At 30.8% G+C, this 15,181-nt stretch overlaps 2 protein-coding genes across 5 annotated transcripts in view; one reads left to right on the forward strand and one right to left on the reverse strand.

Annotated features, from left to right (window-relative positions):
- LOC126834910 (protein qui-1) overlaps window positions 1-15,181 on the forward strand; it is a 104,582-nt gene that overhangs the window by 84,572 nt on the left and 4,829 nt on the right. For 2 of the 3 annotated variants that reach the window (XM_050567132.1, XM_050567133.1), the window contains 8 exons: window positions 4,282-4,404; window positions 5,387-5,553; window positions 11,092-11,252; window positions 11,314-11,455; window positions 11,545-12,338; window positions 14,523-14,750; window positions 14,832-15,020; window positions 15,086-15,178. In XM_050567132.1, the coding sequence (XP_050423089.1) occupies window positions 4,282-4,404; window positions 5,387-5,553; window positions 11,092-11,252; window positions 11,314-11,455; window positions 11,545-12,338; window positions 14,523-14,750; window positions 14,832-15,020; window positions 15,086-15,178 (1,897 nt within the window). The remainder of the gene's footprint in view (window positions 1-4,281; window positions 4,405-5,386; window positions 5,554-11,091; window positions 11,253-11,313; window positions 11,456-11,544; window positions 12,339-14,522; window positions 14,751-14,831; window positions 15,021-15,085; window positions 15,179-15,181) is intronic. The other variant, XM_050567134.1, reaches the window with a different exon arrangement.
- LOC126834927 (uncharacterized) lies at window positions 13,171-14,149 on the reverse strand. 2 transcript variants are annotated; one of them, XM_050567155.1, is made up of 4 exons: window positions 13,931-14,149; window positions 13,611-13,792; window positions 13,386-13,535; window positions 13,171-13,249 (listed from the first exon to the last, which is right to left on the reverse strand). In XM_050567155.1, the coding sequence occupies exons 1-4, from the start codon at window positions 14,069-14,071 to the stop codon at window positions 13,246-13,248; spliced, it is 477 nt and encodes a 158-aa protein (XP_050423112.1). In that variant the 5' UTR covers window positions 14,072-14,149; the 3' UTR covers window positions 13,171-13,245. The 2 variants fall into 2 exon arrangements, with proteins under 2 accessions (XP_050423112.1, XP_050423111.1); XM_050567154.1 differs by having other exon boundaries at window positions 13,195-13,535.

Genomic DNA, 15,181 nt, shown 5'->3' on the forward strand with positions numbered 1-15,181 from the left:
CTAGACAAGACGTTATAAACGAGTCGGGTGAGCGTTTTCAATTGGTTTTTTGTAAACAATTCCTACAATTTTTAGTTGAATTTATTTTTTATGTTGAAGAGTATTCACATTGAAATGTATTCGTCATTTATAATAACTAAAAAGTACTATCTTATTAAAAATTACCTTAATTTGCTTAGAAATAGTTATATTTATCTTCCGTGGTATGAATAGTAAGAACTCCAAAATTAGATGTTGTTATCCTATTTAATGTCATTTTATTTTTTACTGTAAAACAAATATGTTTAGCATACAACAAATAGTACCTAATTTTAAATATATTTTGAAGTGTTTTTTTATAAAATTAACCGATTTGTGACACATTTTTATAATCCTTTAACTATGTATACAGAAATAGTTGCACACAAATACATTTTTATTATATCACCAATAATTAACTTATAATATCATACACTCCATTTTATAATTATTACCGTCTCGGCCGATTTAAACAAAACCAACACAATGGACGGCGTTCTGTATAGGCAATTGTGGTACGCGAACGCATTGATCGTTGTTATCGGTTTCATAGACAATAATAATATTATTGTTCGTTAGTAACCGAATGGGCGATAAATAACATGGCAATTTATTTACTTGTGTTGTACGCGAACGGGCTGTGTTCTTGTTTTGTAAAAAGTCGCGTTTCCTTATGGTCGGTTGGTCGGACGCGGGTTATTTATACCCGTTTTAAATTGGCTTTGTGTTAAAAGAAAAAAAAAATGTAATTGAAATGCGCTTTAGCCGGCGAGGATCAACCGTTGTGCTGCCGGCAAAAAATATTTATGGCTGGGCCAACCGGTGACGGTCACGTTCGCTGATAAATCATCGGCAACCGTTTGTCCTGGTCATTGTTGCACTTTAACTAGGGTTAGGTAGAGGAGAGAGAGAGAGAGAAAGGGCAAGAACGTGGGGGAAGTACCTTTGCACGACCGGAGTGGCGAGGGATATTAATGGTTTTCGTCAATTATTAGGGCACGAACTGATGGATTGACTTCTGTGTAATCCGACGGTATTAAAAACTCTCTCGCATCACTAGGCCGCCTCCTAGACATGCCCGGGCAATTTATTTTTGTTTGTTGGAAAAACGCCTGTCCTCTCTTTCACTCACCTGTAGTCTGTACATTACTTTGTCCAACCCGCCCACGGACTACCGGGCGACTTCTAATTGAATCGACGTGTACCGGCCAGCGGACGTGACTCGGTTTAATTTCACGGAACAAGTGTTTCTACAATGGCTGTTGGTCAATAGTTAAAACAAAAAAAAACAAATACTACTAATTACCTAGTTTGGACGTCTCGGCAATCTGAACTTCACGTTCAGATCGTTTCGTTCACGTTTTAAACGCAAATTTTTAAAATATTTTTTAATATTATAATTTAACGTAGACATGTTTTTGGGCTGGATACACACATTTTTTTCGTGTGGGCAAAACCGCGTCGTAGATCTGGCCCACGAATCTAAACTTATTGCATATTTTTTTTATGGCCGGTAATTAAAAACTAAAATGGTCTCTATTATCAACACCATCCTAGGTAATAACGTAGGAAATAGGAATTCCAACCTTCCAAAATAAGGTATTAAGAGGCGTCGCACCGTCTATTTTTAAGGAGTAAAGTATATGCAATTTTTTACAAAATCTTAATTTAAAGGTTAAACTGTAATGTGTAATTATTAGTTCAATAACTAGGACTCTATTTTGGTACTTAATTTATTTTTTGGACTATCATAGCATCCTTGAAAGCGATATAAAAATGTTTTTTCATCTTTACATGTTTAAGCAGACTGAAAATAACCCGCTTAATTTTGGTTTTAGAGTAAAAGCACCCATTATAAAATTAAAAGAAAACAATATTCCGGAGGGCAAGACGGTGCGTTTTTTTTATTATTCTATGTATAACGCTCAATACATAGTTTAGAAATAAGAACTATTTTAACATTTTTAAATGACTAACTTTTAAAAAAATGAACTTTTTTAAAAAAACAAACCGTTTTGCCCTCCAAAATATTGTTTTCTTTTAATTTTATAATAGGTGCTTTTACTCTAAAACCAAAATTAAGCGACCAAATTATTTTCAGTCTTCTTAAACATGCTTTACCACTGAAAATCACCGGTGCGATGCTATCTTAAGAATAATAGCTAACGCTCCCTGGTACGAACGCAACAAAGATGTACACAATGACTTCCAAAAACATCTCATAAACACCCTGACGGGAAAATTTCATAGTTCACTACCAAAATCAACAGGTTCACTTTACTTCAATCTACACGTGACTCTTTTTTTTAAGTTAATATCAGATTATATGCCGGTTATTTATTACCAGATTATTACTATTAACCTGTTATTATCGGGTCATTATAACAAAAACAAATCGATTCTTGGAGCGGAGGATAGGGGATAGTAGTTATAGCGAGAAAAGGGGAAGTGGAGGATAATTTTTTAAATACAATGATATTATCCATTATATCTATGTTTCTATATGTTTGTACAGTCGAGACAATTATTTTATTTTCCAGTCGAGATTTACATATTTTCATTAAACGGTCGTTCGTTGGATTTTTTTATTTTTAATATGTTATTAGCGACGGTTTTTTTTCTTCGGAACAATGCACAGTAAACCATTTTAACTGCTCAAACGTTTTGCGCTCTGTTGACTTTATACGATATTAAAACGACGTGTTCTTTTTATTTCAAAATATTTTACCGCGGTGTTCGTGACAATAATACAATATAATATCACTTTCAAACCGTTATATTGTGTTTTTGTGTAATGTTTAATATATTCAATTGCGTTCAAACTTTAGAAATTATCCCAAAATCGCATTACAGAACAACTAAATAATTCGAAATTATCGATACAAAACTATAAACTAATATTATCAACGACTTCAATAAAAACAATTATAAAGAATGTCTTAGTAAAAATATTGCATTCAACACTATTAGAAATTAACTGAAAAACAACATATTAGGCACCTATTATGATATCAAACAGTTTAAGAAACTAACATAAACTAAATTATTTTTTCTCGTGAAGCCATGAATTATTTCAATCTTTCATACAAATCAATACCTACCTCTAAATTAGGTTAAATGTAATAATATAAAAATAAGCTAAAATCAAGTTCATATAAGAACGTGATTTACTCAAAAGCTGATACAATTGGGATGAGATTAACTAATGTGTAGGTACGCGAATTTTTAGTAAAATTAAAAATCCAAATAATAATAAGTTCATAGTAATAATATATAAGTTTTATTCCAGTGTGATTGTCAATCTGGTAAGCAAAATCTATGCAAAAAAATGAGCGGAATTATGTATTTATGTTAAGGCCGGAACTGATATAGGGTCGGGATGTAAAAACATAAAAAGCCGGACTCTGGGGAAAACATGAATGATGTATGAGACTGGAGGGACTACAAAACACAAACGTACACACGCTTAAACTTTTTGTTGTATGACAAAATCACGTTAATACAAAAAAACTGGCCGCTGATGAAACAAAATGAAATATATAGCAGAAATGGTTGAAAACAAAAAAAAACTCATCTCAATTTACTTGTGAAATTTTAGTAAACATGGAAGATTTAGAAAGTATAAAACAATCATAGTCGAATTACTCGGGGAGAAGCCAAACTAAAAAAACAAAAAATTTTGTTTTTTTGCTTTTATACTATTGCATTTAAGAATGAGACGCAAAACGGGGATTAGTTAGTATCTAAAAAAAAAAAAATTATACACCAAATTGCAGATGAATTTGTCACGTTTGTTGTATGTAATGTCATTAGATAAAAAAAAAACAGCACAAAAACATACCAACATAACAACATATCCATGTAAATAACTTGACCTAACTAATTTTATTAAAATTATCGTTGTTAGTTTACTTGAGGAGTTTTTGATATAATAATCTGCATGCGACCGCATACATTTCAATTTAGTTAATTTAATAAGTACAAAAAAGGTATTTTAATCGCTCAATCAACGTACAGTTAAGGATACAGAGTCTTACGACAAAAGACAACAGTTTACAATTATTATAATATTTCAGTAAAAAGAAAAAATAACCAAAGAACTAAAAATAAAATGAAAATATATGCTCATGGGAGTTTAATTGAATCGAATAAAAAATACTCGATTGTTTACATTTTAAATTGTATTTACTAAGGGTTTAATATATGTTAAAAATTAATTTAATGTATAGGAAAATTGAAAAACAAATGATTTTTTTGTTTCAGGTCGAATTCGTCGACATGAACTATGGCAGCGATCAAGACCCAATGAAAAACCCATTCCTGTTTGCAGAACATTTAGAAGAAATAAAGAACTCCCAATCCGTATCTCGAGGATGTTTTTTTCTGGTACGTGCAATATACATAATATTGTACCCACTTAGGAAGCCTACTGTGGGATGTCGACCCGTCATGAAGTGTCAACATAAAGTTGTCAAAACCCTTTTAAACTATTACACTATTATAATATTAAAGAAACCAAACCACTCGACAAAATCGATCGACCGAGACGTATTTTATTTTCACTATACATGCATTATACTTTTTTTGACATATAATCCAACTAGTTTTACCGCGAAATTATACTATCCAACGATAAATCACAATTATTATGTTATATACAAACAAGTTTGCTGTCCGCCGCAAACAAATACAATACAATTTTATGTTTACCGGAGTGCAGTTTACCTTAGAAAAACTACATTTTCGACTTATTAAATGACTACCGTCTCTCCGAGATCTAGTTATGCCAATTTAACAGTATTGTATTGGTGTTGCCAATCCACAATATCCAGATATAGTGATGATTAAAATTTTTTTTTTGGTAGTATAACAACGGATACCTACCAAAAAGTCCATTCTAGAGAACACTGCAAGTTGATTAAAATGTACATAGAACGATACGTACCGTTGTAAACTTTTAAAGGTCTTTCCTGCAATTTTAATAATTATTTTTAAATTTTAAAAATGCATGATTTATAAAACATGTACGCCACGCCGTCTAGATTTAAAAACGATTATAGACTCTACTAAACCAGTGTTATACCTAAGTGTTTAACGATTAAACAAATTCGGTGTCAACAAATGCATAGTAAACAGGATGACGGTCAGTCATGAAAGGAGGCGTCGAGCGAGACATTAGTTCAACTTGATTCGATTTATATTAGATCTTTATCATGTAGTTTTTTTTTTTTAATTCTTTAGAATGGATTATATTTCCAAAACTAATACTTATAGTTCGCCCATATTTCAAATGAACCATACTCCATCGTTGCAATCCTATATGACGTGACAAATAAATGTGATTTGTATTTTAAAATATTGTCAACAGTGCCTGGTGGGAGACGAGCATCAAGCCTGTCCCGTACCGATAAAAATGACCGAGGATGCGTATGAACAGCTGAAAGACGTCGCGCAAGAGCTGAACTTGGAGTGGTCTGCAGTGGAGAGTGCTTACCAGTTAGATGTTTCCAACAACCACTACGCCCTGCTAAAACCGTAAGTACCATAAATTATTCAGCTTTCAACCGCCATCCCGTTCTCGACGAGGTAATAATAATATAGACGGGACGAAAGCCAACTCCAACATTGTGAAAGGTCATCATTATAAGACCCCTAAGTCTGCCAGAAAGAGGATACGGCCATGTTTCAGCACTTAACTTATACTCGACAATAGTAATTTAATATCATATCATCTCCCATTAAAAGCTTTTCACTCCACATAATTTTTTGTAAGCGCAATTTCCACCGAGTAAAAGTTATATTAAAAAATTAAAACTAAATATCGATACTTTTGATTTTATCGCATTCTACTTTGCGGACATGTGGGAGATTGAGCACCAATTAGGTAAATGTATTTTTGTTTCATTAAAATAATCGCCAACTAAATCCAAAAGTTTTGTATTATTTTTACATAAAAATAAGGAAATAAACCTTTGTTTAGGTACGAATAATCAATATATTTGGTTTTAAAAAATTAATTCAAACTTTATAGGTACAATAAGTATCAGGTTTTATCAGTTTAATAAAAATATGTTTGGCAGAAAAACTGTATAATCGTAACATTAAAGTAATATTTCAGTGATAAAATAAATATACGTTTTTATTGTTTATTCACCTATAACATATTTTAAAACTTTATATAAAAAAAAAATTAAGGGCCATCTAATAACATTTTTTACTATAAAAAACGATAACTATTAAATGGGACACGTTGAATATTTCGAAAATAATCTGTAAATTTTGAAGAGAAATAAAATCAGTTTGATCTCCTTTTCCTCCAGTATGAGTTTGTAAGATGCTAAGGGAAGGAATCAAATTTCCGGGAAAAGTAACAGACAGTAAACAACAAATAATAAACCATCAATAAAAAAAATTGTTTTACCTATTAACTGTTTCCATAACCCATCATTAAAATAATTAACAAAATCTGCTTAGAAGAAGCCTGAGAAATTACCACACGCTTTCTTTTTATTTCCAGCAAAGACCAAATTAAAAAAAAACATTTATATAAAAAATTGTTTTTTTTTTAAATATCCATAAACTACCATGCTTTGTATTACCCGACCGATGATGAAGATAGTAGATGTAAAAATCTTTATTGATTGTATATAAATGTCGTCAATTTAATCGCCTAATTGTTTCAATTTTACGTTCATTAGTAAAGTTTATATGTGTTTATTATTAGTAAAGTTACTTGCTATACCATGACAAAAAGAAAATACTATAGTATTTTTTTTATATATTAGACATTAAAAAACAATATTTTGAGTATTATAATTAATAAATAAATATAAATATTTAAATCATTATTTTTATTATTGTGATTATTGAACACGCACAGATCAAATGAGTATTGTTACTATACTTATTAAGTAATCATCACAATATATTTTAAAACTATTCACGGAGTGAATCTTCAACTTTCTTATCGACAATTTTCATATAAAACGTTATCATTTTCAGAAATTCCGCAATGTTTATTTCATTTTCATCTAAAAAGAAAAATCACATTTTTGTAGGCGATTGTCAACAGTCATAGTTAACTCGTTAAATGAACAATTGGAGAAATTACTGTCAAATTTATATTTCACTGAAACTTTTTCCGGATTTTCGTGAAGGAAATCGTTCATTGTCGACATTTCATGATCATGATCTAAGTGTTTCTGATAAATAGAATACTCTTGGTTATCTATTAAACCGTTTTTGTCCTTGTCAAGGTAGATGAATATTTCTATGAAAAATCTGATTTCCTCCGAACACAACACTTTTTCTTCCTAAATAATTGTCATAGTAAAATATCGCTCAACGCGTCAAACAATTAACTACTAGATGAAGAAATGTATAACAGCAAAGAAACAAAAAATAGATTAAAAAAAAATAATGATATTACCATGTTGTCGTTATTTATACTACGGTCTGCTGTGACGATCATCAAGTCCATCAATTCTATAGCAGCGGGTCCTGTGCAGGTTTCCATAATAGTTTTTTAATTAAGTATATAATATTATTATAGGATGTATTGAAAGTGCAAAATATATCGTTATTTTATTCTTACGGTTGGGTTTAAATAGCGTTATCGATTCCTGTTCCAATGTGGCGATACTAAACTCTTTGAAGATATTTTTAATTTTCAAAGGATCAAAGCACCCGGTATTAATTGTTTGGTCTTTATACAAATTAGCGAAATCTTCTATTTGCGTTAGGCTTAGACCATTGTCCTATAATGTAAGAACAAAGCATACAAATAAAAAAAGCTATACATAAAAGTCGACGCATTTTACAAAAAAAAACATTTGTATTAAAAACGTAGACGCATAAGGCATAATTTGTAAACATTATTATGAAAATTCGGGTTTTTTATAAAAAAAAATTATTTTGAAATCTTAACAACTGTAGGCGTGTATTACAAATTATGAATATTCGCTTAAAATGTAATTAAAAACCAAAATTGAAAATATTCAATAAAACGTTGGCTATTCCTAGTCAATGCACAATGACTACATTCATTCTGCTGTAAGATTTCTCATTATTTTCTCTAGAGATTATATTATTTTCTTTGTTATTAGAGAAAATATTTGCTTACATCGGGTTGATTATCCAACATGATCAACAAGTATCTCGCTCCGTTTATTACACAATCTAAAGTTGAATAAACATTTTTAATTATTAAAATTATATAAACCACCTCCACGACTTAAATATGTTACCGCCATTTTCATTTTTAATATTTTCGATTATTTCTTCGTTAAATTTCAATGATTTTAATACATCTGACAGCTGTTCAATAGTAAGATATTCTTCTTGTTTAAATTTTTTGGTGATTCCGGTGAACTCGTGGAGGAAAAAATCGACTTCCAAAGGCATAAGCTTTAGATCCTAAGTACAACACATTCACAAAACTAATTATTAATTTACAATTTTCACAATTATAAACCGAATACCTCTAAGACCTCTAAGAAGTCGGATCTTAACTTATCTTCGCTATACGCTATAGCTAACAATAACTCCTTTAAATTTGAAGACTCGGGCAAATCTATATAAATTGTTCAGTATTTGCAATAAGTTTAATGTCGTTTAGTTTTAACAAAACAGTACAATTAATTACTTGGGTCGTATTTAAAAACAGGTTCTTCGATTTCATAAAATTGTTTAATAACTTTTGGGATTTCCTTCACAAAAATTGCGTTAGTAGATATTTTGTAGTCATTGTATAGTTTAGTAATTGCGATATTTTTTTTATCGTGTATCCCAATGCTCTAAAATAAAGTACAATGACTTATAGCTTATTAATTAATTTACATAAAGAGTGTTATTTAGTTGTTTCAGCTCGTTTACCTTGAAGTATTCGGATATTTTATTGCCATCATACGCTAGTGCCGACAATATCTCCTTTAAAATTTTAGACTCGGGCACATCTATATAAATTATTTAGTATTTGCAATTAGTTTTAATGCTGTTCATTTTTAATAAAACGCCATAATATTTTTTCACCAAAGCTTGACAAGTTTTTGATTAATAATTCAAAATTAAAATTACATTCAATTAAATAAAATATGATCAACATAAATATTTCAAACCGATCAAGTACTTGTCATTTTATTAATAGTTTAAAATATACGTTTATATTTTAAAAAAACCTATTGGTTAAATTTGTTGTTAAAAATAATAATTTATTGAGTTAGAAATATATATTAATTCACAAACCATAAACATATTAACGCTATAATGTCCCACTAATTGCTTATAGTTTTATGTATTCAACTGAGTAAATTTAAAACACAATAACCTACATATGTATCGACAATTTGAAGTACATGCTGAAATTTTCTTTAATATAATTTTTAGAAACAAATGATTATTTCACAAGTTATCATAATGTTACGTAGTCGGAAGTCAGAATCATTTTACAAAAATGGTTCTCCTGTACAATTATAATTAATACAACCGTGTTTTAGCTTTGCTTAGCAGATATTTTAAGCCATATGTTACTTGGCGCTTTTTCATTCGCTTCAATTCCCAAAAATGCATTAATATTTCTTGTGATTTTTTCTTCGAACAGTTTGTTAGTAGATTCGAATAGTTTAATAGTTGCTGTTAGCTGGTCCGTGATTAGTCCGATGCTCTAAAATAAAGTATAATGAAGTCAAAACTTATCAGTTATTATACTTGTACAGCGCATTGCGATGATGTGGCAGATTTACATATAATATATAATATGCAATATTCTGTCAACAATCCATCGTGATATAATCTACATACATAGTACATTTATATTTATTTTGTAAATATTATTTAAGATAAATAAGTATCTGTATATATTCTTACCCATGCTGGCGTTAAGAAACACACCGCACAAAAAAAAACAGCGCTCTTGAAATGCATATTTAGTATTTCTTTAAATAATACGTGTAATGTTGAACGACTATTTGCGCCAAAGTGAAATAACGATTTAACAGTAAAATAACAGCTAGGACCGACGTGTATTTCATATACTTACTGACGTAGGTGCAAGAAACAAATTTACTTAACCTCAAATGTATTTTATTGAACAACCATACGTTCGATGCTAAGGCGGTATTTTCTAGACAAATACATTGGTATAATTTTTGTATTATAATAGTTTTAGCTTGTATTTTTTATTTCTTTTGTATTATTGTAATTTTGTTTTTATATTTGTTGTCTCTGGACTCGCGACGTCTCCTAAGCCGCTGGACTGATGTCTTAATGTAACAAGATAGCGGACGAGAAATCGTACCTGAAAGATATTTTATATTATATTATTGTAACAAAACGATCAACTTTTAACTGAAAGATTTAACTTTTTTGTATTATTGAAAATTTAACAGCAGAGGTGCAAGACAAAAGCTATAGTCGCGTTAAACATAAATCAAACCAAGCGTATCTCCTATTCCTCACTATAATACCCATCAGGCCAAATGACTTGCGTTACCGCAGTAATAGAGTTTTGACAGCAGCCCTTAGTAAAATATGAAAAATGAATAGGATTTGAGCAGGTATCCTTGCCCCGATGAACTACGTTTTAGACAACAGATTTAGGCTCCCATTAGTTTTTCGGTCTCTTGACAATGGAAATAGATAAATGATTTTGTTAATAATCTAAACCCATTAAAGTTGAGTTAGGTTAGGATTGACAAAAAATATTTAGTAAACTGCATATTATAATGTGTATACTTTATGCATTTTACGAGAACGCACAAATACTTAATGTAAAATAAAAATTAAAAAATTGACAAATAGCCTGTGCCAAGTTTTAGAATATTAGTTATCATTTAAAATTGTTGAATTCTTATTATTAATTTTTAAAACTACTTGGATATGGTAACCCTACGTATTCTATAATTATTCTACATTTTTCAATTGTGTGTACTTAAGAAAAAACGCAAATTATTCTCATTAAAAAACAATGTTATTATTATCTTTACATTAAAGCCGTCATGTTTTTTCAAAATATAGTGACTTAAATCTACCAAATTACAATAAATAAATAATAGAGACAAGCCGTTTTTTTTATAGGGATTTTAATGATCCAGAAAGTGTTTATGTTTGGTCTGAGAACAACGAAAAAGCTCTTATGGTCTTACAAGAAGCATCACAAGAGTTACTAAGCGGAGGATTGATAGTCGACCCTCAAATTTTTCATTCTGCGGTTCAACATCAAACGTTACACGCTTTGGGTAGATACATAATTTATTTTAACTATCTAATGTATTTATAAACACATTTTCGTGCTTTTAGATTTGGACAAAGACCACATGCTGGTGTTCAATAGAGAGTTCACTGGACGGCAAGAACATGAGTATTGTCCAGATGAAACAATAGCATCATTCAAACATTTCTTAAAGAACACGGTGCCGTCAGATAACCTTATAGAACTAAGGTAAATTACAAAATATCATATAAACTTTTCTTGGTATTCGTTCTTATTATTTTATATTATAAATATTTTTCTATTTTATATTATTGCAGCGTGGAATGGAAACCGGGAGGCGTCGATGGGGAATTTCCAGAGCACGACATGTATCTGACTATATTTCAAGAAGCAATCATGTCTAAGATGCAGAGTATGATAAACGCCAGTATCGAGCTAAGGCCCGAGCTAAATGCAAGAAACAAGACCATCCAAGAAGTGTTGAAAGAAGCGATTGTTCACATAGCGCACTGCAGGGAACTGATTAAACTGAATCCACCGGACCCTCATATGGAAACCGTAGGGAAAATAAGAAAAATGATGTCCACCACCGCAAAGCACGGTCCTGTTATTGTACAAGGTGGTTTGAGTTCTGGTAAAACGTCGATCGTCACTACGATTTATCAGGAATGCGAAAAATGGTTCGATAAAAAACCATTGAGAATAGTAAGGTTTTCCGGGGTGACGCCGAGAGCATCATATAACATAGAGCTGTTAAGAATTATATGCGAACAGTTAACTTGCATACTGCAACCGAACGGGCTATGCGTGCCTTTAGACGCCTCGTTCGATCCCTTGTACGTCAGCGACTGGTTCCAGACGTTACTGAGGCGTTTTGAAGAAGAATGCAGAACTCAAGTGTTAATATTGTTTATCGACGACCTGCATCGACTAAACCCGTTGGATTCGGATATCGTAGCCGGGTTGTCTTGGCTGCCAACAGTACTGCCGTTCAACGTTCACATTGTATGCACAACTCTTTACGTCCCCGACGAATTAAAAATGACTCCGCTACAAAAAGAACGATTTAAAAATTCGGAATTTTACGTTGTTCAGCCAGACTCAAACATTGGTAAGTCCGTGCTTGATTATATCAAAGTACAAACATATAATTTGTTGTTGGTTTATACTATTAACTGGGAAAATTGTGGTAATATATATATATATATATATATATAGGCGTTCTTACCTTTCGTTTTAATATGTACTTGCGTTTAAGACATTTTTATTTTATTTTTATATTTAATATACATTTTTTTTTAAAATGAACTATCACATTAGTGGGAGCAAAGAGGCTGTTGGTCGGTTTGGTTGTATACATGAAGTACACATTGTGTTATTACTCAAAATGTGTAATAACATTAAATAATTAGATACCTATCTCCACTTTTTTTTTTCGGTACGCCATTATATGAAATATTTAAATATTCTTATTGCTAATATATTATTAGTTATTTTTATGGATAAGTGATAAGTGATAACAGTAAATCGGACCGCTTCGTCTCCAGTTAATGGTAACTTATATCAGTCCTAGATTATTGTAATGACCAATGTCCGTTCTTCATTAGTAAATACTAAAGATACAACAATGTAATTATACAAAAATTATGTACGATAATTTTGTTGTAAAATAAACACAAACCTAGCCGAGAAAGGTGGCAGACAGGCATTGGTCCATTTTAAATGTTTACAGTCTTGTTAAAAATTAATGGTTACAGAAAAAGAAAAAAATATAATTACAAATACATATAATAATATATTCTATTTCATTTACAAATATTATAAATAAGTACACACAATATACATTTTACACAATAGGTAATATATTTGTACATGACAATATGACATTTTACATAATAATAATAATGTATTTTTTACATATTTTGTTTTTCAACAATTTACATGAATATTATAAGATTACTGCTGACAGTTCTTTTAACGTTATCCCCGTGACCTCTTGTGAAGCGGAGAGGTAATTTTCAACTTTAAAAAAAAATCAAAACATATCTCAGAGAAACTTAACAGCAGACACTAGACTAAATGGTTTATCAGCATCGGATATTCACCGTGCAATTAATAAGTTAATATAGATGACGTCATAAAAGAGTTAACAGCGTACTTGTAATAGTAATGCACGTCATTACGTTTTGCAAAACGAACTTGATGAACTTGACGAACGGCTTTAAATGCAGACTTTATCTCTTCGACAAATTCGTCAGCGTCCGGGAACATTTTTTCGGCTTTTACGTTTCCTAACGTTTTATAAGCCCTATATAAAAATTGATGTGTAACAATAAATTCGTGATTTTACTGACACACATTAAGTGTTCAAACGTCATAATACCCTCTGACTACGGTTGATTTGTCCAGAACTTTGGCCTCGACCAATTCACCCAACAGTGTACCAACTTGTGTACGGATGTACTTGCCACGACAAAATGCAATCATAACAATGACAACGACAAAAGCGTCGTCGCCAAATTTTTGCCAAATACCGGCGTTTTCCATTAACATCTGAGCGCATCTCTGCAATAACAAACTTATTACAAATTGTATTACCGATAGAAATTAGTTAACAATATGAAATAAATCTATAACAGCCCATAACTTCCATTAGACGGTGCTGTTGGCAAAATATGGTTTCTGATCATCAAGAAGACTAACCTTATAACACCCATCTCTCAAATAATTGTTGATGACTTTTTCTGTGATGTCCCACAGTGGACTGCCAGGGTCATCCGGCGAGACTTGAATGAGTTGGTTTTCAAATTGCAGGTTAAATGTACCACTTACACTGTTCGACATTTTTAATGAAATTGTTTTAATAGAAATATCACAAAAAAATAATCTGACAATTATAATAATTGACCAACAAAAGTAATAATTGACTACTTAAACAAAGCCTGTATTTATATAGTAACGGATACTAATATTACTTTTTATCTGTACAAATAATTTTTTTATACCAGCATGTAATATAATTTTGAATAATGAATAAAATGAATATAGTTTTAAAAGTATCAAGCTGTTATAACAATCAAAGTTATTTTTAAAAATTTAACATTATTACAGTAGACTGAAGTATTTTTAAATCTTATTTTTTATAAAATTACTATAATATCATATATTTGCCATTCGTTTAGAACATATATTTTTAAATAAGGGTGAATATTTTTGTGGTAGATTAGTTAAATCAATTAAAGTTAAATTTTAACTTGTTATCTCTATTACTACTTTACTGTGATATGTTTTTCAGAGACAATCAAAATTAAAATCAACAGTATGTTGGATAGTTATGAGAACGTGTTTGGCATTAAAGCCGTTACTAGATTAGCTTCGTACATATCTATATCTGAATTTGGTTTGACCGAAACCGAACTTCTTGAACTACTCATGCCGACGACTGGTGATTTTAGGTCACCCATTAAGCTAGAGGATGGTAACTTTAACTTTTCTACATTTTGCACCGCAAAAAAAATAATAAGTAAGAAATTGTTCTATCACCATCAACATTTTTTTTTTTAATCTAGTTATTAATAGTTATAAAATTTACTTTCTGTAAAAGTGCCTCTTCTATACACGAAATTCATGAGTGGGCGTGTATTGCTATGTTGGAGACACAAAATAACATTTGATGTGGTTAGGCGACGGTATCTGACATCGAAGGAACATCAAAAATCGCTGCACACGGACATAGCAAACTTGTTCTTCAGCGAGTTCGCCAAGGACGAGTCTGATGCCAAAACCGAAAACTGTAAGTACTGTGAAACAATGTTCGAATAAAAGCATTATACACTAACAACATTTATCTCTTAACAGCAGTCAGTAAAGATGGCGAAACGATTGTTCATAACGATATGACCTACAGTTTAAGACACGTTGAAGAATCGTGGATTCATCTTCTCAAGGCTGGTG

This window comes from Adelges cooleyi, unplaced genomic scaffold, assembly GCF_023614345.1.
Source record: "Adelges cooleyi isolate 19-005CV unplaced genomic scaffold, UGA_ACOO_1.1 ACOO_flye_CR_arks_rails_tigmint_CR_PRNA_21, whole genome shotgun sequence".
Classification (NCBI taxonomy): domain Eukaryota; kingdom Metazoa; phylum Arthropoda; class Insecta; order Hemiptera; family Adelgidae; genus Adelges; species Adelges cooleyi.

Excerpts from the sequence above, each read along its gene's own strand:
- LOC126834927 (XM_050567154.1), bottom strand. The coding sequence starts at position 14,071 with ATGTCGAACAGTGTAAGTGGTACATTTAACCTGCAATTTGAAAACCAA. Across the intron at positions 13,793-13,930 it reads TGAGAGATGGGTGTTATAAG|AGATGCGCTCAGATGTTAAT; the intron begins GTTAGTCTTCTT and ends TTGTTATTGCAG. Across the intron at positions 13,536-13,610 it reads AAATCAACCGTAGTCAGAGG|GGCTTATAAAACGTTAGGAA; the intron begins GTATTATGACGT and ends ATTTTTATATAG.